The sequence below is a fragment of the Lynx canadensis genome, chromosome A3 (genome assembly GCF_007474595.2).
Source record: "Lynx canadensis isolate LIC74 chromosome A3, mLynCan4.pri.v2, whole genome shotgun sequence".
Taxonomy (NCBI): Eukaryota; Metazoa; Chordata; class Mammalia; order Carnivora; family Felidae; genus Lynx; species Lynx canadensis.
The window spans coordinates 101330360-101353658 of NC_044305.1; the positions used below are offsets into that span (position 1 = coordinate 101330360).

Sequence of the window (23299 nt, forward strand, 5' to 3'; positions counted from 1 at the left end):
CCCTTCACCTTGTCCCTAAGCCGTGGCAACCACAAATCTCTTCTCCATCTCTAGAATTTTGTCATTTTGAGGATGTCACATAAATAGAACCATGCGGTATGTCACCTTTGAGATTGGCTTTTGTCACTCGGCATAATGCCCTTGAGATGCATTCGTGTTGCTCTGTGTATCAGTAGTTTGTTCCTTTTCACTGCTGAGTAGTATTCTATGACACAGGTGTAGAGTGTTTTTGTTTTGAGAGAGTGAGAGCGAGAGAGAGAATCCCAAGCGGGCTTCATGCTCAGGGCAGAGCCCAACACGGGCCTTGACGCTACTACCCTGGGAGCACGACCTGAGCCAAAATCAGGAGCCAGAGGCCCAACCGACTGAGCCACCCAGGAGCCCCTAAGGTAGAGTAATTTTCAAAAACAAAGCCTTCACTTCCTTGTTCATATGGGGCTTTTCCCTCGCACTGAGGCCAAACTATGCTCCCTGCCTGGCCTGCCTGCTGCCTTGTCTCTTGCTACCCTGCCCCTGCCCCTCCCCCTCACACACGCTGGCCTTCTGTCCCTCCTAAAACCCATCCAGCCTGTTTCTTTGTGCTCTTTCCCCGGGGTGACCTCCCCAACCTCCCTTGTCCTCCTGGTCCCTGCTAAGTGTCACCTTCTCACAGAGGCCATCCTGGCACTTACCCTATGTAAATGCTGCCACCCACCCATTTTCTTGCTTCTTTCTCTTCCTCGGCACTAATTACAGCTGGCGACATTTTGTTTGTTTGTTTACTCGTTTAATATTTGTCACCCTCCCCCTACCAGAATGGCCAGCGTGTAAAAAATACCAGGGAATGGATTGAATAAAGGAGGTAATTGGTCTCTGAAAGAGCACGCTGATGATTAGCAATACACTTGGCCTGAATCCAATGAGAGTCCTCACAGAAGATACAACAGGGCACGCAGAGAAGACGGCCACGTGGACACTAGGTGGGCAGAGATGACAGTTATGCTGCCACCGGACAAGGAACACCAGGGAACACGAGAAGGTGGAGGGGAAAGGAAGGATTCTCCCCCAGCGCCCTCCAGACCACACTCCCTTTGGGCCTCTGGCCTCTAGAACTGTGAGTGGACATGTCGGTCGTTTTAAGCCAACAAGTTCATGGCATTTGTTCTGACGGCCTTAGGAAACTAATACAAGGGACCCACTGAAGGGAGTTTTAACCGCTCAGGCAACCACCACTAGACACAGAAAGCTAGTTATGGATGAAGAAAAATATACATTTGACAGAGAGCTCTGAGAGAGTGAGTGCCCAGCTTAGGGGAGGGACAGAGTGTGACAGTACACGTCATGCATTCACCCCATTAACCAGCGAAGCAGGCAGCCTCATTCTACAAAGCTCATTGGAGGAAAGTAAAATTTGCTGTGGAAATCAGGTGACTCATTACGATAATGGACTCTGTGTTTGCAAGGCAGTAGCCTAAGGTGGTGGTGATCAGGGCTTGAAAGAAGCCAGGCATGGTTCAGCTCAAGGGAGGTGGAATGGGACACTCAGAAGAAGGATAGCAGGACAGAGACCAGGCAGTGGCGGACCCAGACCAGCTCCCGGACTGCTCCCTGGCCGCCTGGTTAAGGTTACCGCCGGGTCTGCTGTGAGAAGAGAATGGATGTCTTTGCGTGGATCGACACATTACTTACTGAGCACCTACTTGGTGCCAGGCTCAGGCCCAGCACGGAATACTGGGGAGACCAATGCAGTTCTCACCAGCACAGGGCTGAAGGTTTCGGCTGCAAATAACAGAAAACTCAACATACGTTGACTTGAGCAACGAAAGAACTTACTCATTCCAGGAACTAAAAAGTCCAGGGATCTGAGGCGTCCAGCCACCACTCAGCCAGGACTCTACTTTATTTCTCCATGATTCTCCTGGACCTTCTGTCTTCTGTGTATCACTTCCAGCCTCAGGTTGATTTCTCTTTCGTTCAGAAGAGCACAGTCTTGCACGATTGCAAGTTGGCTACCAGCACTATTCTGCAGCCAAAATTCAGGGAGGGAGAGTGCGGCTGTCCTGTAGACACTGGACCATCTTAAACCCGAGTGCCCATCCCTGACTCAGTTGTAAGGCAAAGGAAATAAGATACCCTAATTGGCTCAGACCAGTGCTTCTCAAAGTGTGGTCTTTGGGCCAACAGCATGAGAATCTGCCAAAAATGCAAATTCTTGGGATCAGAACCTGAATTAAGAACGGTGGGGGTGTGGTCCGGCAGTGTGCACTCAACAAGCCCTCTAAGTTTTCCTGATGCGTGCTGAAGTTCAAGAACTATGCTTGGGAGTATCAGATCCCACCTGTGGAGCTGGTGCGGTGGGGGGGGGGGGGGGGTTATTCTACCCAAACTGCATAACTGTTATGCCATGCCAGAAGGATGGGATGGGTACTGGGGAGGCAACCATCATGGCCACTACCTTGAGTGGTTATGACGACTGTCATGGTAGCCAGCTTTTACTGAATTTTTATTATACACCAGGCCACTGTGCTGAACACGTGTGCACAATCTCATCGAACCTTCACCACACCCTGTGAGGTAGGTACAGTTATTACCCGTGACAGCTGAGGAAACTGAGACCCAGTGTAGTTGACTAAAGTTATTTAGGGCTTCATAGCTAAGTATCAGGCTGGAGTTCGAAGCTCTGTGCTAATAAATAGCCAGCTGCCACGATGTGTGATAAACATCATGACAGAGGAAGTTCAGGTGTGTTAGGAGCACTGTGGAGGCACCTAACGTGCTCTAGTGGGAATCATAGAGGGCTTCCTGAAGGAAGTGACAAGCTGGGGAGGAGTTTGCTAGCTGGGTAAAGAGGAGGAGGAAGAGTGTGCGAAGCCTGGAACCCAGAGATGGCTTGTCCTGCCTGAGGGACTGGCTTCACAGTATGATGTTGGAGGTAGGAGGCAGGGAGGGGTGACAGAAAGTAGGGAAGAGGCTATACCCAGAAGGGCCTTGTGGACCAAGTTGAAGAGGTTCGGCCTTATCCTACAGGCAGTCCGGAACACAGGGAGTTCTAACCCTAGGGGATGAACGCTTCGGACTTGGCCTTTATAAAGATGCTCCTGTTTGCAGGGTAGAGAATTGAGTGAAGGCAGAAAAGCTAATTAGAAACCCGTTGCAGGCAGGGGTCCATCTCAATAAAGATGATGGTGGCTGGAAGAAGGGTACAGAGAAAAAACAGATGCGTTTGAGGACTTATGGCTGTTGATTTTCTGGCTTGGGCTGATGTGTTTCCTTCTTCACAAAGATGAGAGAGAAAGTTTTGGGGGAGTGAAGCTCAGTTTTTGATCTGATAGATTTAACAAGAATTGCAATGAATTGTATATGTAGTTTTATTATTATTATTATTACTATTCAGTATAATTAACATGCATTGCTATATTAGTTTCAGGTGCACAATAATAATAATTCAACAATTTTATACATTTCTCAGTGCTCATCGAAGTAGGTATACACTTCATCCCCTTTATCTATTTCACCCATCTCCCCACCCACCTCCCCTCTGTTCTCCGTATTTAAGAGTCTGATTTTGTTGTGTTTTTTTCCTTTCTTCATTTGTTTTGTTTCTTAAATTCCACATATGAGTGAAATCATGTGGTATTTGTCTTTCTCTGACTGACTTGCTTCCCTTAGCGTTATACCCTCTAGATCCATCCATGATGGCAAGATTTCCTTCTTTTTATGACTGCATACTATTCCATTGCACTATGTACCACCACGTCTTCTTTATCCATTCATCTATGGAAGGACACTTGGTCTTACCCTGGCTGCCCCTGCTATCGTACATCATGCTGCAGTAAACATAGGGGTGCATATAGCTTTTAGAATTAGTGTTTTCATTTCCTTTGGGTTAATACCCGGTGGTGGAATTACATGGCAGTTCTCTTTTTGATTTTTGGAGGGACCTCCACACTCTTTTCCACACTGGCTGCACCAGTTCGCATTTCCACCAACAGAGCACGAGGGTTCCTTTTTCTCCACATCCTCGCCAGCATTTGTTTTTCACTGTGTTTTTGATTTTAGCCATTCTGACAGGTGCAAAGTAGTATCTCATTGTGGTTTGAATCTGCAGTCCCCTGATGGTGTGATGGGGAGCCTTTTTTCCTGTGTCTGTTGGCCATCTGCATGTCTTCTTTGGAAAAATGTCTCTTCAGGTCCTTGCCCATTTTTAATCAGATAATTTATCTTTATATATTTGGATATTCATCCTTGATTGTATATATCATATCATCCGTGTTGAAAGAAATTGGAAATGACACAAATGGAAAGACGTTCTATGCTATAGATTGGAAAAACCGATATTGTTAAAATGTAACAAAGTAAGCTACAGATTTACTGAAATCTCTACCAAAACAAGGGCATTTTTCACAGAACTAGAGGAAATAATCTTAACATGTGTATGGAACCATGGAAGGCCCTGAATAGCCAAAGCAATCTGGAAAAAGAACAAAGCTGGAAGTATCACAATCCCAGATTTCAAGATAAACTACAAAGCTGTGGGAATCAAAACGGAATGGTACAGGCACAAAAATAAACACATAGATCGATGGAATAGAATGAATAACCCAGAAATAAACACAGATCCTATGGTCCATTAATCCATGACAAAGGAGGCAAGAATATACAGTGGGGAAAAAGCCTCTTCACCAAATGATGTTGGGAAAAGTGGGCAGCTACACGCAAAAGAATGAAACCGGGCCACTTTCTTACACCACACACGAAAATAAACTCAAAATGGATTAAAGACCTAGATGTGAGGCATGAAAGTATAAAATTCCTAGAAGAAAACAGGCAGGAATTTCTTTGACATCGGCCATAGAAACATTTTTCTACTTATGTCTCCTCTGGTAAGGGAAATGAGAGCAAAATATATAGTCCTTTAAAAAATGTAGAGCTGGGAGTTTTGGGGTCGGGGAGGGTGGCTATCATTTGTTGAGCTTTTACTGGGCGCCAGGTACTTTATATACTTATTATTTCTAACCCAGTCAACTAATCCACTAGACAGGCATTCTTCTCTGCATTTTCTGTAAGAGGATGCAGAACTAAATAGCCTTCCCCAGGAATCACACTCACAAATAGTAGGGCAGCTGGGTTGAACCTAAATCTGTGTTCCCTGTAGGGAGTCCTGCTGCTTCCCCAACTGCAACCATCACTAGGGCCTGCTATGGATCGAGTGTGTCCGTGAATTACTTCTAATCATTTCTATGGTTATGCTTCCGTGATTAGTTATGACTACAAAACCCATCCCAGCAAGTGGAAAAGGTAGGGCGTGCCCTTCGTTCACTAACCCATTCCCAAATGCCAGGCATATATCAGGTGCCCAACAAATATTTGTAGAAAGGAAAGAATGAAGGCAGGGAGGGAGAGAGGAAGGGAGGCCATGGGGGGAAGCTCCAGGCATTGTTACATTTAGGTGGTTAATTGCTTTTGACCAATGAAACAGTTACGTTCAAGGTTTTGGTAGAAAGAGCGGGGAGAAACAAAATTCTGTGTATACCACACGTTACAAATGAATACGAATAGAACATCCCTGAGAATTGAAGACAGGTTCTTTTTCTTCACCAAGTTTTAACACTTTTTTTTTTTTTTTTGACAAATTCTCGTACATGGCTGTGAGCTGTTTAATGTTTGCTGATTAAGGGAATCAGTAAATGGCATGTGTCTACACAATCTTCCTTGAAGTCTTATTTCATGTCCTAATGTTGTTATTCTTGGTGTTATGTCCGGTATTGCTGGGATATAACAGAGGAGCCACTTAAATCAGGTTTCGTTTATTTTTCATAATTTGCTACACCAGGTAATGGGGTCGTGGTCACTTGATTGCTTGCAAAAATTCTTCACGTAAAGATATAATCAGTCATAATGGGACTCCCAAAATACTTGCTTATGGGCAAAATATTGCCAAGGTCCCCAAACTTCAGGGCACAAAAGAATTCCCTGACAACAAGTTTACCAGGCTGATCCCCCGGCCTGACCCCAGGCCCCCATCAAATTCTGATCTGGGAGGGATGTAGTGAGGTCTTAAGACCGTGTTCTCACCAATCACTTCGGGAGGTCCAAGGACCACACTTTAAGATCCACCAACTTATCTAGAAAGTGTTTGTGACCAAAAAAGTCTTTCCCAACCTCCCACTGCCAGATTGCGTTATATGAGGTGTGAAGGGGCTGACCTCAAACTGACTGACCAATCTGTCAGCGCGACTCCTAGGAGAGATGCTCCTCTCCGCACTTCATTCCAATGTGATGGCATGAAGGGAGATCCCCTCACAGATTACGCTGCCAGTGCCAGGTCAGGCCGGGAGGGACAGGGGTGTGACTTACTGGTCCCCTTGCCCTTTCAACATCTAAATGGCCCGACCCATCACTGACCCCAGACTCAAGGCCCAAAAGGCATGTGAAAGAACTTAGCAAAGTTGACAAAGGTCCACGGAGAAAAAATAAGCACTTCTAATATGTTGCTGTAACTTCTAGGCAGAGCAAGATCTATAAGGGGCAGTATTCTTCTTCTAACTCTTTTGGGTGTAGAATCTTCATTACCTTCTTCATCTTCATGATCATCGTCATCGACAATCACAATAGTCAATAGTTACTGAGCCCCCATAGAACGCGTCTTAGATTTATTATGGGCCAGAGACCCTGGAGGTTAGAAATGTCCATTCCATTCCCAGGCCTCTGGGCAAAAGAATTTTATTCAGCCATCTCTGGGGGTCACAAATCATTCTTTAGTATCTTCACGGAAGTGGTTTCTCCTTCTCGTGAACAGGGACATCCTTCCATATCAGTTCATCTGAAGATCTATCTTATTTTCTTTAAAGGCATACTAGCATCTCATAGTGCGGATGGACCCATGTTTATTTAATCACCTCCTGCTGATACAGATTTAGCTTGTTACAGGTATTTGTTATTTCAAGCAATGCCATAATGAACGTGTCCTGCCTATCTCTGCACACGTGAGTGATCGCTGATGTAAGAGGCAACATCTAGAAGTGTAGTTGCCAAAAAGGTCAGAAGGTACAGCCATTTACATTTTTGGTAGGCACCTCCGATTGCCTTCAAAAGAATTATGGCAGCTTATACTCCTAACAATAGTGTATGAGGAAGTACCTGTTTTCCTCACACCAGGACTGGAAATTATACTTAAGACTTTTTTTGATGTTCTGATAAACGGAAAATTGCATATGTTTGTTTGCGTTCCTTTTAATTTGTAATGATGTGTTTATTGGTCATATGTGGGTTTTTAAAATGTCTATTTTGAGAGAGAGAGAGCAAGCAGGGGAGAGGCAGAGAGAGAGGGAGAGAGACAATTCCAAGTAGGCTCAGAGCCCAACATGGGGTTCGATCCCATAAACCATGAGATCATGACCTGAGTCAAAATCAAGAGTCAAATGCTCAACCGACTGAACACCCAGATGCCCCAGTCATTTGTGCATTTTAATTCTGAGACATGCCTAATCTTTTACTAAACATGTGAAAAATTTAAAAATTATTAAACAGGTTACTTTTTTGATATGTCATTTTGAAAATAGTAAGCTTCATTGATTGAGAAAATTTATGCTATGAGGACACTCACTGAGCATCTCATTCCTCACCTATATCACATATTTTGAGATTTATTGTAATAGAATAGAGAGAGAAGCTAATCGTATGAATTTCTTAAAAATGTTTTTAAGCATTACTAAAATAACAATAAAATAAAACAAATTAAGAATTGTAGTTTGAGATCTCTCTGCCAGTCACCATACTAGAAGTGGCCTCATGTTCAGTCTTCTTAGCAGTTCTTTGGCATCGATAAGATCCTCCTCCTCACTTCAATAGAGAACTCTTCCCCTTTCTATGGGAGAGATGAGAGAAACACAAAAATAGCCAAAGCATAACACAAAATAACACAAAAGCAGCCAAAGATAAGGGCAGTGGCCCTTTCCAAGGCCCCAGCCATGGTGTGGCCTGACAAAGATTCGGCTTCTGATTGGAAGAGGCAGTCTGGGAAACAGCTTTGACGCCGAAACGTTGGGATTTCCATAGAGATGTCAATGACTTCCATTCAAAGACCATCAGGAATCTGCCCGGACTTGAACAAGTTGGGTTTATGTCCAGTTGCAAAGAGGGAGAAGACATGCGATGAGAAGCATTTAGAAGAATGGGGAATCAAAAAGTATTTATTTTTGAAGTGTTTAGAATGATTTGATCGTTATATAGTTGTGTCTGAGGGATGGGACAAGCCTGGGGTCCTCCTCCTATAGTGCCATCTTTCCCATATGCTTTCAAAAATTATTTATCATAGGTTTTGGGTTTGTATTAGGTGATTTGAGGGTGGGTTCAAGGAAGCGAGGCTTTGCTCTGGATTGGACACTTTCAGGAAACAGAGGACTCGGTAAAGGGGCTCGAGAATTCTTGTCAATCAGGCAGGAGGAATAATACGTTTAGGGCCGTGTTTGGTCATTCCTGTGTTTTGGACGATGTTCGTGGTTTGTGTGTCTTCAGACATAAATAGCTGCTTGCCTTACTTTTGTCTCGATCCATCGTGATCACAGCAGTCTTGTCCGACGTGAGTATTCTCTGAACTCGTTGATGTTCAGCTGGAGAACGCCACGTCCTCAGGGCGGGTACCAGCCTCCAGATCAGGGGCCCCGTTTCACATTCTTCAAGGAATTCAAGACATTGTTTGAAATAGAGACTACCCCCCAAATTCCGGTATATAACTTGCCTCTTTAGAACCCCATCCCATTTCTCTCCAGGTGTGCAGAGGCCGTAGGGCTCAGGGATTGAAAACATGAACTCTGGCCACAGGAAGCTGGGGCCGCAATCCTGTCTCTGTCACTTAATAGCTGTGTGAGGCCCTAAGCAAGTCACTTATCCCTTCTGTGCCTCATTTTCCTCATTTACAAAATGGGGAGAGTAAGGATTCATACTGAAGGATTGGGGTGAAGCAGTCGGGACATAACCCAGCAGTTGTGCTCTGTTGTTACCGTTGTCACCAAATGTCCAGTCAATTCTCAAGTGCCTGGCTGCTTGTAGGTGCCTCCAGCTGCTGTCATTTCTCTTGTGCCCTCCTCTTCCCTGTCTGTGCTGCACACTTCTCCCACACTGGTCTTCTTTAAAAAAAAAAAAAATATTTTTTTAATGTTTATTTATTTTTGAGAGAGAGAGAGACAGAGCATGAGTGGGGGAGGGGCAGAGGGAGAGGGAGACACAGAATCCGAAGCAGGCTCCAGGCTCTGAGCTGTCAGCACAGAGCCCAACGTGGGGCTTGAACTCACTAACTGTGAGATCGTGACCTGAGCCAAAGTTGGATACTTAACTGACGGAGCCACCCAGACGCCCCACACGATGGTCTTCTTTAAGAAGTCCCTTTCATCATGTTCTGTTGAGGGACTTGCTCCGCCCTCATTCTTGTTTAGTGAGCACATGCGACGGGCCAGGCATTGGGCTGAGCTGGGAATTTACAGCATTTTAGTCCATTCTCCTGCAGGGTAGGTATTTTGAATCCCCGTTTTACCACTTGAGAAGGGTACCGATAAGATAGTATAAGGAACTTCTCCGAGGGCACGTGGTTTTTAAGTGGCAGAGCTGGGTTCAAATGCAAAATCTTCTGACTCTCAAAAAGAACACTATTGCAGGGTCTAGCACTTGTAAGTCTAGTCCGGCAGGCTCGGGAGAGGCAAAGGGCAGTTCAGATCTTTTGGGGAAGCAAGAAAAAGGGCGCACCTAAATAAAGACGTGGAAATAGCATCAGTTATGTGACAAATACCTGCTGGAGTGTTATAAATGCTCAGAGAGAGGGGTGTGGGTGAGCGTGAGCGGGCAGGAAGTGGTTGCTACCAGAGGTCAAAGGTTACCTGAACCTTCAGAGATGGGCTAGATTTGGACAAAACAAGGCTCTTCATTTAAGACTTGATTTCACCACATCTCTTCTGCCATTTGTGTAGTCCCCTGTCAATACCAGATGGCCCTCCCTTCTGCACCCCTTACCTGTGCTTGCTCACCCTCCCTTTGGGCCCTTCCCCCTCCTCCCTGTCACCAGTTTGTAAAATTCAGATGGCAGAAACCTTGTGCTTTCCATCTCCTATTATCTCCATGACAATGCCCCCTCCCTCCTTCTCCCCCCCTCCCCCCCGCCCCCGGGGACTGGACACGCACAGCATCTGACCCAGTGTCTTGCTCACCCAAGGCAGCCAGTAGTTGCTTTTGAACAAATGAAGCAGGAGACTCCAAGTTCTTATACCAGTTTAACAATTTCACCGGCATTTTTGGTATCGATTCACATGAACTGTGAATCACATCTACCATTCTGCATGCACCCCAGGCTGGGCCCTGACTGGCTCTCTGCACTTGTACAAGTCTCTGAAAGACCCTGGTCCTGGCCTCCCGCCTCTAGAAAAAGCAAAGGGTGGGGCGCCTGGCTGACTCAATCAGTTAATCTCACAGTTCGCGGGTCCGAGCCCCGCCTCGGGCTCTGTGCTGATAGCCCAGAGCCTGGAGCCTGCTTCAGATTCTGTGTCTCCCTCTCTGTCTGCCCCTCCCTGACTTGTTCTCTCTCTCTCAAAAATAAATAAAACATCAAAAAAAATAAAGGCATAAAGCTAGGAGTGGCCTGGCCATAGTCTCCTTGTAGTTGAGTATAAGAACCATAAGAATCTCTGGGGCGCCTGGGTGGCTCAGTCAGCTGGGCGTCCTACTCTTGGTTTTGGCTCAGGTCATGATCTCACGTTTTGTGAGCTCAAACCCCGCATCGTGCAGTGTGGAAACTGCCCGGGATTCTCTTCCTCTCTCTGTCTCTGTGTCCTTCCCATGCATGCTATCTCTCTCTCAAAGTGAATAAATAAAGTTAGAAAACATTAAAAAGAATCATAAGACTCTCGTGAGGCTTGTTAAAAGGTAGATTCTGGGCTTGGCTCCTACTCCCAAAGATTCCGACGCGGAAGGTGGCAGCAAAAATCTAGGTGTTAACATATATCCAGGACTCTGAAGCAGCCGGTCACTGGGCTGCCCTTGGAGAAAGCCTGCTCTAGGTGACCCGGCTAGTTGCTATGAATCTAGAATGGAAAAGGTTGACAAACCCTGTGTTGGGGGCCGGTGAAGGAAGGCATCTGTGCGGGGACAGACCTCTCTGAAGCACTAACCCGTCTTAATTTTCAGAGTTGTCCACTTGAAAGCTAATGACCCAGTTGTGTGCGTCCCCAGGGGAAATCTAGAAGAGCGAAACTGACGCGCTCTAGTGTCCGGCCCCCTCCGGCCCCCTCCCGAAGATGTGGGGCCTCTTGCCCCCTGAGCTGTGCGGCAGGGGCTGATTCTGATTAACTCCACAGGATCTGTTTTTGTTTGTTTGTTTGTTCTTCACCTGAAGGGGTGTCCGTTTCTGCTGAGGGCCCTCCCAGCTGAGGCACCCTGTTTGGGAAAGGCGGGAGTTTGCTAAGCCCTTTGGAGGCTCCTGGCTCCTGGAGAGGGATCGGTATTCCCATTGCTCTGGGAGGAGGCCTTTGTAGTGTCGACTTGCTGTTTGTGTTTCAGGCTCTAAGGGAAGGTTTGCTCCTAATTAAAGGCATAAATGCTTTAATCCCTGGCCTGAGGGCTTCCCATAGCGCATTAGCCGTATTAGGAAGGAAATGGATTGTAATCCCTTTAATATAAGCCTGGAGGAACTCGAAGGCTTCTGGTTTGGGAAAAGAATTTCCTCCTGTGATTTAACAATATTAACATGCTGAATTTGCATAGACAGAAACTTGGGGCCCAGCTTTCCCTCCAGAAGGAGCCAAACTGATTCTCTCTCAAATGAATGACTGCTACCATAATTAGGCTCCTACAGCATACCAGCTCAGATGCCAAGGCATTGTACCTATTTTTCTCCTTTAGTTTTGTCATCCAACCGTGTCCATATGTATTTTCTCAAAAAGGAAATGAAGATAGAGAGGTGAATGTTCTCACCGAAGGAAGGAGGGGAGGATCTCGTTGAGAGCCTTCCGTGTGCCCTGTGCTTTGTGGATTCTGCTTATTGATTGCTGTCCACACAATATATTTGTGTGTGCTTTTAAACGTTTACTTCACCCTAACCACGTTTTTGGAAACACACTCATATTGGTTTCTAGCATGCCGTGTAGTTTGTCTTACTCTATACAATTTGAACCCAACGCCCGTATTTAGGCTTTAAAAAAACAAACAGGATTTGTTTTCTGGTTTATTTTTCATCCCTTACCAATGTTGAAAAGATCCCCCTTCATGCTGCTGGAGGAGACAGCAAGAACCATGAGAAACTTACCTGTGCTGCTTCAGAAAAACAACAGGGATTGCACCGTGGGAACTTGAACATCGGTACATGGCGATCAAGCAGTGCGTCCGTGTGAGCTTACGACACGTTGTAGCTATGTTGTAGCCTAGATGGAGGAAGAAATGGGGGCACTGAGGCTCTTGGCGTGAACCTGCCCATGGTGGCTAGCCATGGGGTGGCCCATCTGAGGCCTCGGCCCTGCTCCTGTAGGTTAATGCATTGACGTTGTTGCATGAACTCTGAAGCCCAGAGATTCTGCAGAAACCTGACCGCAGTGGAAGTGGCAAATGCCAGAAACTAAAAAAAAAAAAAAGACTGAGTACATGGACCCCTTCACCTTTTCACTCCCGTGGCCTTATTTCCCTTCCTGCTGCCCTTTTAGAGAGGCAGAAGAAAGCTCTTTAGGGCAGGCTCGCACCGCAGGGCTGTGTGGGAGGGAGCTATGCTCCCCAAACGTGGCAAATCCTCTCTGTTAGCTTCAAATACCGCCTGTGTCACCAGCAGTTCCAGAGTGTGTATCACAGGTCCAGAGCTTTCTTCTGGGGGCTATAGATTCTCTTACCCACTTGGAAGCCACACAGGCCGCACAAATGCAATATTTGTCTTACTCCCCAAGCTGGCTCCTCTGCTGGAGTTTCCTACCTTGCCAAAGGGGGACCAACTCCCAGCGGCTCATCCCCAAAATCTGGGAACCATCTTTGATATTTCTGTCTTGCTCCTGCTGATTCCTGATAATGAATTCTATAGAGTTTGGGGTGACTGGGCGATTCAGTTGGTTACGTGTCCAACTCTTAAAATCAGATCGTCATCTCAAGGTTATGAGATCGAGCCCCACACTGGGCTCTGCACTGAGTTTGAAGCCTGCATAGGATTCTCCCTCTCTCTCTCTCCCTGCCCCTTCCCCGCTTGTGTTCTCTCTCTCAAAATAAATAAACATTGAAAAAATTCTATAGAGTTTACTTACAAAATGCCTCTTGAATCTGCCCATTCTTCTCCCTATCACTGTCATCTCCTCTGACCTGTCCCAGCCGCCACCATCAGCTAGTGGCCTGCAAACTCCTTGCCTGGATCCTATCTCACCCCCCCCCCCCCCCAGGCCATTGTCCATCAGTGATCTTTTTGATATGTTGTTTCATCCTTCTGCTTTAATTCCCCAGTACTTCCCATTATTTTCAGGATAAAACCCACCAATCCCCGTGTACCCCACTGGACAAACCACCCCCACCCCAGCCTCATCTGGAGTCAGTCGCACCTGTCTCTCCTCACTCTGCCCTAGTAGAGCAGCCTCTGTCTTCCACACAAGACAGGGCTCCCTCGAGTCCTACAGCAGTCACACAGGCCAGAGCATTCGCCTTCCTCCCTAGGACTGAGTTATAATGTCACTACTTGGCACAGGTCTCCCCTCTAAGACTGGATCAGGTCCCCGCACCCAACTTCTCTTCGACGGCATTGTCACCGTTGTATTTAAAGACTCACTTATATAATATATTTCTCTATCGCTAAGCTGTAACTTCATGAAGGCAGAGACCACTTCTGTTTTACGTCACCGCTCTGATCACAGGCCCTGTACAACGTCTGGTACAGAGCAGAGACTCAGAAAACATGGGTAAACACTGGCATGAAGAGCCACCAAGTACCGTCACAGACTTATTATCCATTTGGCTTTCTACATTCATTTCAGGTGGAAATCACATACCTGTTTTACAGATGATCAAACTGGTTTCTGCTGAACTTACCTGGTTTACCCAAAGGCGTGAAGATACCAAGTATCAGGATTTGAAGTCAGGACTCCACTTGGTTTTATTTTCCTGGAAATATATCCTTGCGGCACAAAAGCCTCTCGTTGTGGCCCGGCTGTCCCTTCCGCTTGTATCTCTGCCGCGATTGCATTCTTTACCGAGTTCTTTACCATTTCCTTCAGTGTTATTACGTTCACAAGCACTTCTTAAATTCTTACATCTTTTTTTTTTTTTTTTTTATTTTTATTTTTATTATTTTTTTTTATTTTTGGGACAGAGAGAGACAGAGCATGAACGGGGGAGGGGCAGAGAGAGAGGGAGACACAGAATCGGAAACAGGCTCCAGGCTCCGAGCCATCCGCCCAGAGCCTGACGCGGGGCTCGAACTCACGGAGCGCGAGATCGTGACCTGGCTGAAGTCGGACGCTTAACCGACTGCGCCACCCAGGCGCCCCTTAAATTCTTACATCTAAGGGACAGTGCACTGAGGGATAAAAAGGTGACTAACACCAAGTTCTTTACCTGAAGGACACCACAGTTTGCTAGGAGAAATAACTACTTTCTCTCTCCAACCTTGGATTTGTTGGAACTGTTTTAGCTGTAAGTTGTGCAAACTCCACTAAAACTGCCTTCAGCAGGAAAAGGAATATATCGGCTCATACAAACTGCAAAGTCTGAATGTAGTTTAAGCTTCAGGCATGGTTGTATCCAGGGGCTTGGTGTCCTCATGATACAGTTACTTTCTGTCTCCATCTCTTGGGTCTTCTTTTCCCTGCTCATTTTCTTCTTTGGCCAGGCTCCCTTCGACTGGTGGCAAAGATGCCCTCGGACAGCTCCAGGCTCCAACAGTTCTTAGTGCCTGCTATCTCGGAAAGAGAGAGATGCTTTGCCAGGAGCTGGCATGATGCTCATCAGCCCACCTTGGGTCACGAGCCTCTCCTTGAATCAATCGTGGTGGCCTAAGGGACGGAATATTGCTCACTGTTGAATCTGCACAGTTCAGAACGGTGCCCAACACAAAATGGTGCTCAATACATATTGGTTGGATAAATGAAAAGTGTCTAGTAAAGAGAACAAGGAGAGCTTCATGGGAGAGGTGGCCCTTAAAAAGAGTGACTAATTTTTATTGTGGTAAATATATATAACCTAAAATTTACCATTTTAAATGTACAATTTGGTGGTTTAAGTATGTTTGCAGTACTATGCCATCATTGCCACTAGCCATTTCCAGAAAGTTTTTATCTTCTTAAAACTCTGTACTCGTTCCTCCCAACCCCTGACAACCACCACTCTACTGCCTGTCTCTCTGATTTTTAAAAATCTTTTTTTAACGTTCACTTATTTTCGAGACAGAGAGAGACAGAGCACGAGTGGGGAAAGAACAGAGAGAGAGGAAGACACGGAATCTGAAGCAGGCTCCAGGCTCTGAGCCATCCGCACAGAGCCTGACTTGGGGCTCAAATTCATAGACTGCGAGATAATGACCTGAGCCGAAGTTAGACGCTCAACTGACTGAGCCACCCAGGTGCCCCTCTGTCTGATTTTGACATCTCTAGGCACCTCTTATAAGTGGAATCCTACGATATTTGTCCTTTGTGGCCTCGCTTATTTCACTTAGCGTAATGTTCTCAAGGTTCATCCATGTTGCAGCACGTGCCCCGATCTGCTTTTTAAAACTGAATAATATTTGAACAAAGGGAAAAAGAGACAAACCAAAAAAACCAGACTCCTAACTATAGAGAACAAACTGGTGGTTACCAGAGAGGAGGTGGACGGGAGATGTGTGAAACAGCTGATGGGGTTTAAGGAGGGCACTTGTCAGGAGCACTGAGTGATGTATACAACTGTTGACTCACTGTATTGTACATCTGCAACAAGTATAACACTGCATGTTAACTACACTGGAATTAACAATTTTTAACTTTTTACAAAACAGAATAGTATTCCATTATGCGTATATATCACGTTTCGTTTATTTATTCACCTGTTGATGGATATTGGGGTTGTTTCCATCTTTTGGCTATTGTGAATACTGCTGCCATGAACATGGTTGGGCAAGTATGTGTTCGAGCTCCTGCTTTCAATTCTTTGGAGCACACACTCAAAGGAAGAATTGCAGGATCATATGGTAATTCTGTTTAGGTGTGATTTTTGGAGGAACCGCCATCTTGTCTTCCACAGTGGCTGTGCCACCTTCCGATTCCCACCAGGGGCACACAAGGGCTCCAGTTTCTCCGTATCTTTGTCGACATTTATTACGTTTCATTTTTGGATTATAGCCATCCTAAAGGGCGTGAAAGAGGATGGACAAGCCAGCCTTTCAGCCAACAGAGGCCTGCCTGGAGGGGCTATGGTATGCAGTGGATTGAGGCACGCAATGTCTGATGTCAAAATCCATGTGGGGTTCTGTTTACCTTCCTTTCCTGGAAACGACCGACTGTAGAGTACCGTAAAGGCCCTGCCTCCCATGTAACTTCCAATGCTGCTGCTAGAGCTCATGCTGGCTCAGGTGTGCTGGAACATCAGTGACTTGCTCTGAGAGGCTGAGTCAGGGGCAGACACCCGGGAGGTGAGCTGGTCACCCATCACAATGACCAGGGGCTGTGATCAAAGCAGCCTGCATCACACAGGTCAGGGTTCATCCCAAAGACAGGTGTGGTGGTGGGGCACAGAGACAGGACTCTTCACGAGGCAGGGGCACCTGGAGTTGGAAGGGCAGGAACGTCGTCATCTGCTTGGTAGAAGGAGGGGTAGGTGCTGTTTGCACTGAAGCTGGCCCCCAGCCCCAGGAGGGGAGCTCTTTATGCACAAAAAGGAGGGGGCGTAGGGACTTTTTGAGGTCTGGCAACCACCCCACTGGGTCACAGCCCACTGAATGGAATAGGCTCGGGGCTGTGTTCCATGGGAATGAAATGGAGTACCAGTCAAGAGCCTAGGGGTCCATGCACACAAGACAGGGTGAGCTCAGATTGCTCCCCAGTGCCCAGCTGTGAGGCTCCCTGCTAAAACTTCAGGGCTGGGGGGGGTCGAGGGGCAGGATTGGACCTACCTGTGGCTATCATTCAACTGGGAACGCAGAACCTTCTTCACCCTGGATGCTCCCGATCCCTGCTGGAAAACATGATTTGTGCTTCTGAATCAGGGCACCTGTAAGTCCTAGGCCCGTGGCTTGCTTCCTCAGTGCGGCGTTATGTGGGTAGCTTGAAATGGGCCATGGTGGGAGCATTTGCACGACAGAAATGCAGAAATCGGTAAACGCCTATTTATTTGCCTCCAAAGGTGGTTGTTAAATATTTACCAGCACACGACTTGCCCTGCTTGAGAGGTGAATCCGATGTTCTCATCGGCTCAGGTTCGGTCTGGGGCCTGCTCATGCCCCTTTGTCCCAGGACCCCTGTCCACCTGCCCATTGATCCCTGCTGCCATCAACCCCTGGGTGACTGAGTCATGTGCAGGGTGGGGCTGAGAGGATTGGGGCAGTTGTGCTCGGTTGGCACAGCTTTGGGGACAATGGCTGTTTCCCCGGCATGTGACAGAAGCAGGGCTAACCAACCTGTCTGTGTCTAGGTCATCTGCCATGGCAGGTGTGGTGTACTCCAGACAGGTGAGTGTTGTGGCTTTCTGTCTGTCCCTTGTGGCCACTTCCAGGTTGGGCAGCTTTTTTTTTTTCTTTTAATTTTTTTTTCCAACGTTTTTTATTTATTTTGGGGACAGAGAGAGACAGAGCATGAACGGGGGAGGGGCAGAGAGAGAGGGAGACACAGAATCGGAAACAGGCTCCAGGCTCCGAGCCGTCAGCCCAGAGCCTGACGCGGGGCTCAAACTCACGGACCGTGAGGTTGGGCAGCTGTAACAAACAGGCCCAGGCGCTTTGGGGATCCCTATGATGATCATTCTGAAATGGTGGGGGGTTTTTTTCTTGTTTTTTAACCAGTAGGGGAAAGCTAAGGATTTGCAATGTTCTGAGGGTTCATTTACGTATTCAGCATGCATGTATTAGGTATTGTGGGTGTGTCGGTCCCTGTGCTGGGTTTTGAGGCTGCAGAGATGTCCAAGATTAGGTCCTAACCTTGTGTGCTTCATTAAATCCATTACAATTCGCCACGATAAGTGCTGCAACGAGGGACGTAAAATGTTGTATGAAAGCGGAGGAGAAAAAGTTTAATTTGGGGGAGGTGAGGAATAAAAGGGTGGGATGGATGTTTTGGGGCGAAATTTAACCTGGGTTTTGGAGAATGTGTAGGAGTTTGCCAGTCCGTGAGGAGTACCACTGATGTTTCCGGCGGGAGATAAGAGCATGTGCACCTGTGAAGAGTAGACTGTAGCGAGGCTGGTGTACAGAGGGCATGGAGGGGAGCCAAGTGGGATGAGGTGGTAGAGGTCAGTAGAAGCCAGATCGTGAAGGGCTCTGAATGCCAAGCCCAAAAGTTGGTCTTGGTCCTGTAGACCATGAGAAGCCACGACTGCCTTTAGGTGGAAGAATGGCAAGACGGGATCTCTTGTTTTGTAATCTCCCTTGCCCTTTAGGCCCCTGTGGACTTAGATATATACCAGAGCTCTTACATGATTGACTATCAACCCTACGGGAAGCACAAATACTCCAGGGTCACACTACAAGAGGTAAGAAGTCGCTGGGTCTTGTCTTTTCTTCAATGGCCAACTGAAATCATCTTTACTGCATTTGTATTACGAGCGTGGATATTAGGGGCACTTACTTAGAACAATATCTGATACCAGGACATCTAAAGAAGTCTTTTTTTTTTTTTTTTCGTTTTTTTTTTTTTCAACGTTTTTTTTTTTTTGTGACAGACAGAGACAGAGCATGAACGGGGGAGGGGCAGAGAGAGAGGGAGACACAGAATCGGAAACAGGCTCCAGGCTCTGAGCCATCAGCCCAGAGCCTGACGCGGGGCTCGAACTCACGGACCGTGAGATCGTGACCTGGCTGAAGTTGGACGCTTAACCGACTGCGCCACCCAGGCGCCCCTAAAGAAGTCTTTTATGTGTATGTTTTGTGAGTATGTATGCTTTAAAATGTACATCAACTCTAGGGGCGCCTGGGTGGCTCAGTTGGTTGAGCGGCTGACTTCAGCTCAGGTCGTGATCTCGAGGTCCGTGAGTTCGAGCCCCGCATCGGGCTCTGTGCTGACAGCTCAGAGCCTGGAACCTGTTTCAGATTCTGTGCTTCCCTCTCTCTGCCCCTCCCCCGTTCATGCTCTGTCTCTCTCTGTCTCAAAAATAAATAAACGTTAAAAAAAAATAAAATGTACATCAACTCTAAGTCATGCATGCAAAAGAGTGTAAATAATATACATTTACAGTTTAAATAACATTGACAAAACAAACACCAATGTACCCATTATCAGCCAGCTTAAAACATAGCACGTTAGAAGTACCAGAGAGCCCTAGTTAGCCCCTCCCTGCTCCCACCTCCTCCCACCTCCAGACGTAGCCACTATTCTGAATTTTGGGTTAATCATTCCCATGTGTGTGTGTGTGTTTATTTTAAGTTTATTTATTTATTTCTGAAAGAGAGGCAGAGGCAGAAAGGGAATCCCAAGCAGGCTCCTCACTGTCAGTGCAGAACCTGACGTGGGGCTCGAACTCACGAACCGTGAGATCATGACCTGAGCCAAATCAAGAGTCGGATGCTCCACCAACTGAGCCACCCAGGCTCCCCTCCCTTGTGTGTTTCTTTAAAAAATAGCTTTACTCTATATGTATGTGTCCCTTCAAACAAATTGTTTAGGTTTGCCTTTTGAGCTTTATTATATATTGGATCATACTATTCATCCTCTTCTGTGACTTTTATTTTTTGCTGAACATTGTATTTTATGTAATATATTATTCATTTCTGCTGTGTGGTACTACACTGCATGAATGTGCCACCATGCCTGTCCCGTTGGCCATCTGGGTTTTTACTTTTTTGTTACCCCTCCCCACTGCCCAGTGCTGCAATGCGGATTGCACAGCCTAATGTATCCACCGCCCCGGGAGTGGAATTGCTGGTCACAGGTAACGTCGCTATTTGCCAAAGTTGTTACATCGATGCAGCAGAGACAGTCAGTTCTGTAACTCTCCAACCTTGCCATAAACTTGGTATTGATAGACTTTCAGAGTTTTGCTGATTTGGTTGGTTTGAAATAATATTTTCTTGTGATCCCATGTTTCCGGATGTTTATTATTCTGTGAGATGTCTGTCCTGCCTTTTGCCCATTTTTTTTTTTTTTTTAGTGGGATGTTTGTCTTTTTCTTAATAATTTGTAGGAGTTCTTTACATATTCTAGACATGTTTCATTTGTTAGTTATATAAAGTGGCAAAAGTTCACAGGCTGTGATTCATCTTTTCACTTCCTCTCAGTGAATCGCAATTCTTACCCAATTCTTACTGGCAAAATATAGCATCTTTCCCTGTATCATCTGCTCTTTTGAAGTCTTAAGAAATCCTTTCCTATTTCGAGGTTTCGCCCCTAAAAATAAGAAGATCTAGACAAACAAAATGGGACAATTTCTGGGATATAGTATTTGGTGGAAGCAAAGTGCAGAGTGGGATTATAATGTGCATTTGTGTACAAACCAAGGGTGTGTGGAACTTCATTATATGTTTATATGTACATAAACTATATCTAAAAAGATACATGGGGCACCTGAGTGGCTCAGTCGGTTAGGCGTCTGACTCTTGATTTCGGCTCAAGTCATGATCTCTCATTTTGTGAGCTCAAGCCCTGAGTTAGTCTCTGTGCTGACAGAGGGGAGCCTGCTTGGGATTCTGTCTCCCTCTCTCTCTGCTCCTCCCCTGTTCACTCTCTCTCTCAAAAATAATAAAATAACGTTAAAAAAAGAAGAAGAAGAAGAAGAAGGGCACCTGAGTGACTCAGTTGGTTGAGCATCTGACTTCTGCTTGGGTTCTGATCTGGAGGTTCGTGAGTTCAAGCCCCACATCGGGCTTGCTGTTGTCAGCACAGAGCCTGCTTTGGATCCTCTGTCCCCTTCTCTCTCCCTCTGCCCCTCCCCTGCTTGCACTCTCTCTCAAAAATAAATAAAACATTACAAAAAAATTTTTAATAAATTAAAAAAACCCTTTGTATTATTTCAGTATTGCCCTCAGTCATACACATTACCATTCAAAAACTAATTTAATTTTTTTTTAAGAGAGAGAGAGCATGAGTCGGGGAGAGGGGCAGAGGGAAAGAGAGAGAATCCTAAGCGGGCGTCACACGGAGCATGGGGCTGGATCCCACCACCCTGGGATCACAACCCAAGCTCAAATCAAGAGTAGGACACTCAAAGGACTGAACCGCCCAGGCGCCCCCAATGGTTTTTAAATAAAGAGAAGTGTGCTGCCTGGAGGATGAGGCCAAGGAGGCTTCGCCTCTCACCGAGCTCAGCTCTCGGTTCATGTGTGATTTATTTCCACAGCAAGTGAAGCTGGATGCCCAGCTCCGGGACAAAGAGTTGTACAGGCCGATCCCCAGCTCCAAGCCCAAGCTAGAGGATGGGTACCCCGCCTTCAAAACTCCTCCCATGACCGCCAGAGACCTGGGACTCCCAGGCTTCTTCCCACCACGAGACCAAGACCGGGCGACCACGGCAGAGGGCGAAGGCAGGTTCACCGGTCTCTTCCATTCCGTGTACCCGGTTTCCCACGCTCTGTACCTGGCCCAGGGCGATCCCAACCGCGTCCACCAGAGCGCCCACTTTCCGTGCCTCCTGGAGCCCGAGCGCCAGCCTGCCGCCAAGGAGGGCAAAGGCTACTTCCTACTGCCTGGCTGCCTCTGTCCTCATCACCACAAAGTCAAGTTCCCCGTCTTGAACCGATGGGGGCCCTTGATGCCGTTTTACCAGTAGGAAGTGTGGGGCGCCCGCAGGGGCACTGTGGAAACCCTCCCTCTCACCGGGCAATCCCCCACTGCCCTTGGAGAATGGACAGGAGAAGTGAAAATAAAGCCGTGGAAGATGATCCAGGAGCCCCGCCTGTTCTACTTTGCGCCCTGCCTGCCCTGGGACCACATCTCTGCCCACCTGTAGGAGGAGGAGGGGATGAGGGAAGGAGGGCAGGACGGAGGGAGAGAAGGAAAACTGGCGTCTTTGGAGGCTGGAATCCGTGTCAGTTGAATGTCCTGCTGTAAAGATTCTTGCTGCTGCAGGCATTTACTTACGAAATGGGAAAAATCACGTTCTCCAGAGTTGTCTGGATGTTGAGTGCGATTGCAAACTGGTCCCACGCTGGAGCCACCCACAGTGACCACTTCAAGGGCGTCATTTTACACGTTCCTTCTTGCTCAGCGGTGCTTTTGCAAACATGCATATGCCCTCTTAGGGGCACAATGCAGAAATGACATTCTTCACTTCCAGTTCTGTCCTCTTGGCCACAGCCTAGCCACATGGTCCCACCAAACTGCAAGGAAGGCTGGGAAATATACCTTCATCCTGGGTGGCCATGTGCCGGTGAAAAACAGGAAGCCAGCAGAATAGAAGGAGAGGGTGTATTGGGGTGGACGACTGTCCATTTTTGCCACAAAACCTGAGGAGGCTTTCCCATTGGAATCACACCAGAGACCTAGTGCTTCCCTAGGGAATCTCGTTAAAATTCAGATTCTGAGCCAGTCTAGGACAGGGGCAAGAGTCTGCATTTCCAGCAAGCTCCCAGGTGAGGCCAGCACTTCCGGACAGGGGACCATGCTTGAGTAATGAGGTCATACACAATACTCTGCACCTTCCGTTTCTCTTCACAAGCCATCACTTACAGATCTATTTTTTCCTTCTTTGTTTTTGTTTGATTTTAACAGCCTCCATGCCCAGTGTAGGGCTTGAACTCACGACCCTGAGACCAAGAGTTGCATGCTCTACCTAGTGAGCCCATCAGCCACCCCAGATGCAATTATTGTTATTATTTTAAAGTTTATTTATTTATTTTGAGAGAGAGAGGGAGTAGGAATGAGGGAAGGACAGAGAGAGGAAGAGAGAGAGAATCCCAAGTAGGAGCCGAGCTGTCAGCACAGAGCCTGATGTGGGGCTCGATCTCACAAACCATGACAGATCTAATTATATATATTTTTTAACAGCTGCCTGATATTCCATTGAATTGATGGGTTGTGACGCATTAAAAGATTCTCTTATTTGTGGGCAATGAGGCTTTTCCAGTTTCCTTCCTACAAATAATACAGCAGTAACAGTTCGTGAACATATACCCTTGCTGCTTTTATTTCTGTAAGGGTCTTACAAGGGCTGGGTTTGTGCTGGGTCTGATGGGGTGGGTGTTTGCTGTTAATAGTTACCATTA

The 23299-nt window shown here is 46.8% G+C and overlaps 1 protein-coding gene across 3 annotated transcripts in view; it reads left to right on the forward strand.

Annotated features, from left to right (window-relative positions):
• The window catches only part of TEX37 (testis expressed 37), a 45573-nt gene extending 22613 nt beyond the window's left edge, over positions 1 to 22960 (forward strand). The window contains exons 1-3 of one of the 3 annotated variants that reach the window (XM_032592675.1): positions 15736 to 17620; positions 18544 to 18636; positions 21436 to 22960. In XM_032592675.1, coding sequence (XP_032448566.1) covers positions 17594 to 17620; positions 18544 to 18636; positions 21436 to 21864 — 549 coding nt within the window. In that variant the 5' untranslated portion in view covers positions 15736 to 17593 and the 3' untranslated portion in view covers positions 21865 to 22960. Of the gene's footprint in view, positions 1 to 15735; positions 17621 to 18543; positions 18637 to 21435 lie in introns of those variants that run through there. The other 2 variants (XM_032592676.1, XR_003967846.1) reach the window with 2 other exon arrangements.
• The last annotated feature ends 339 nt before the right edge of the window (positions 22961 to 23299 follow it).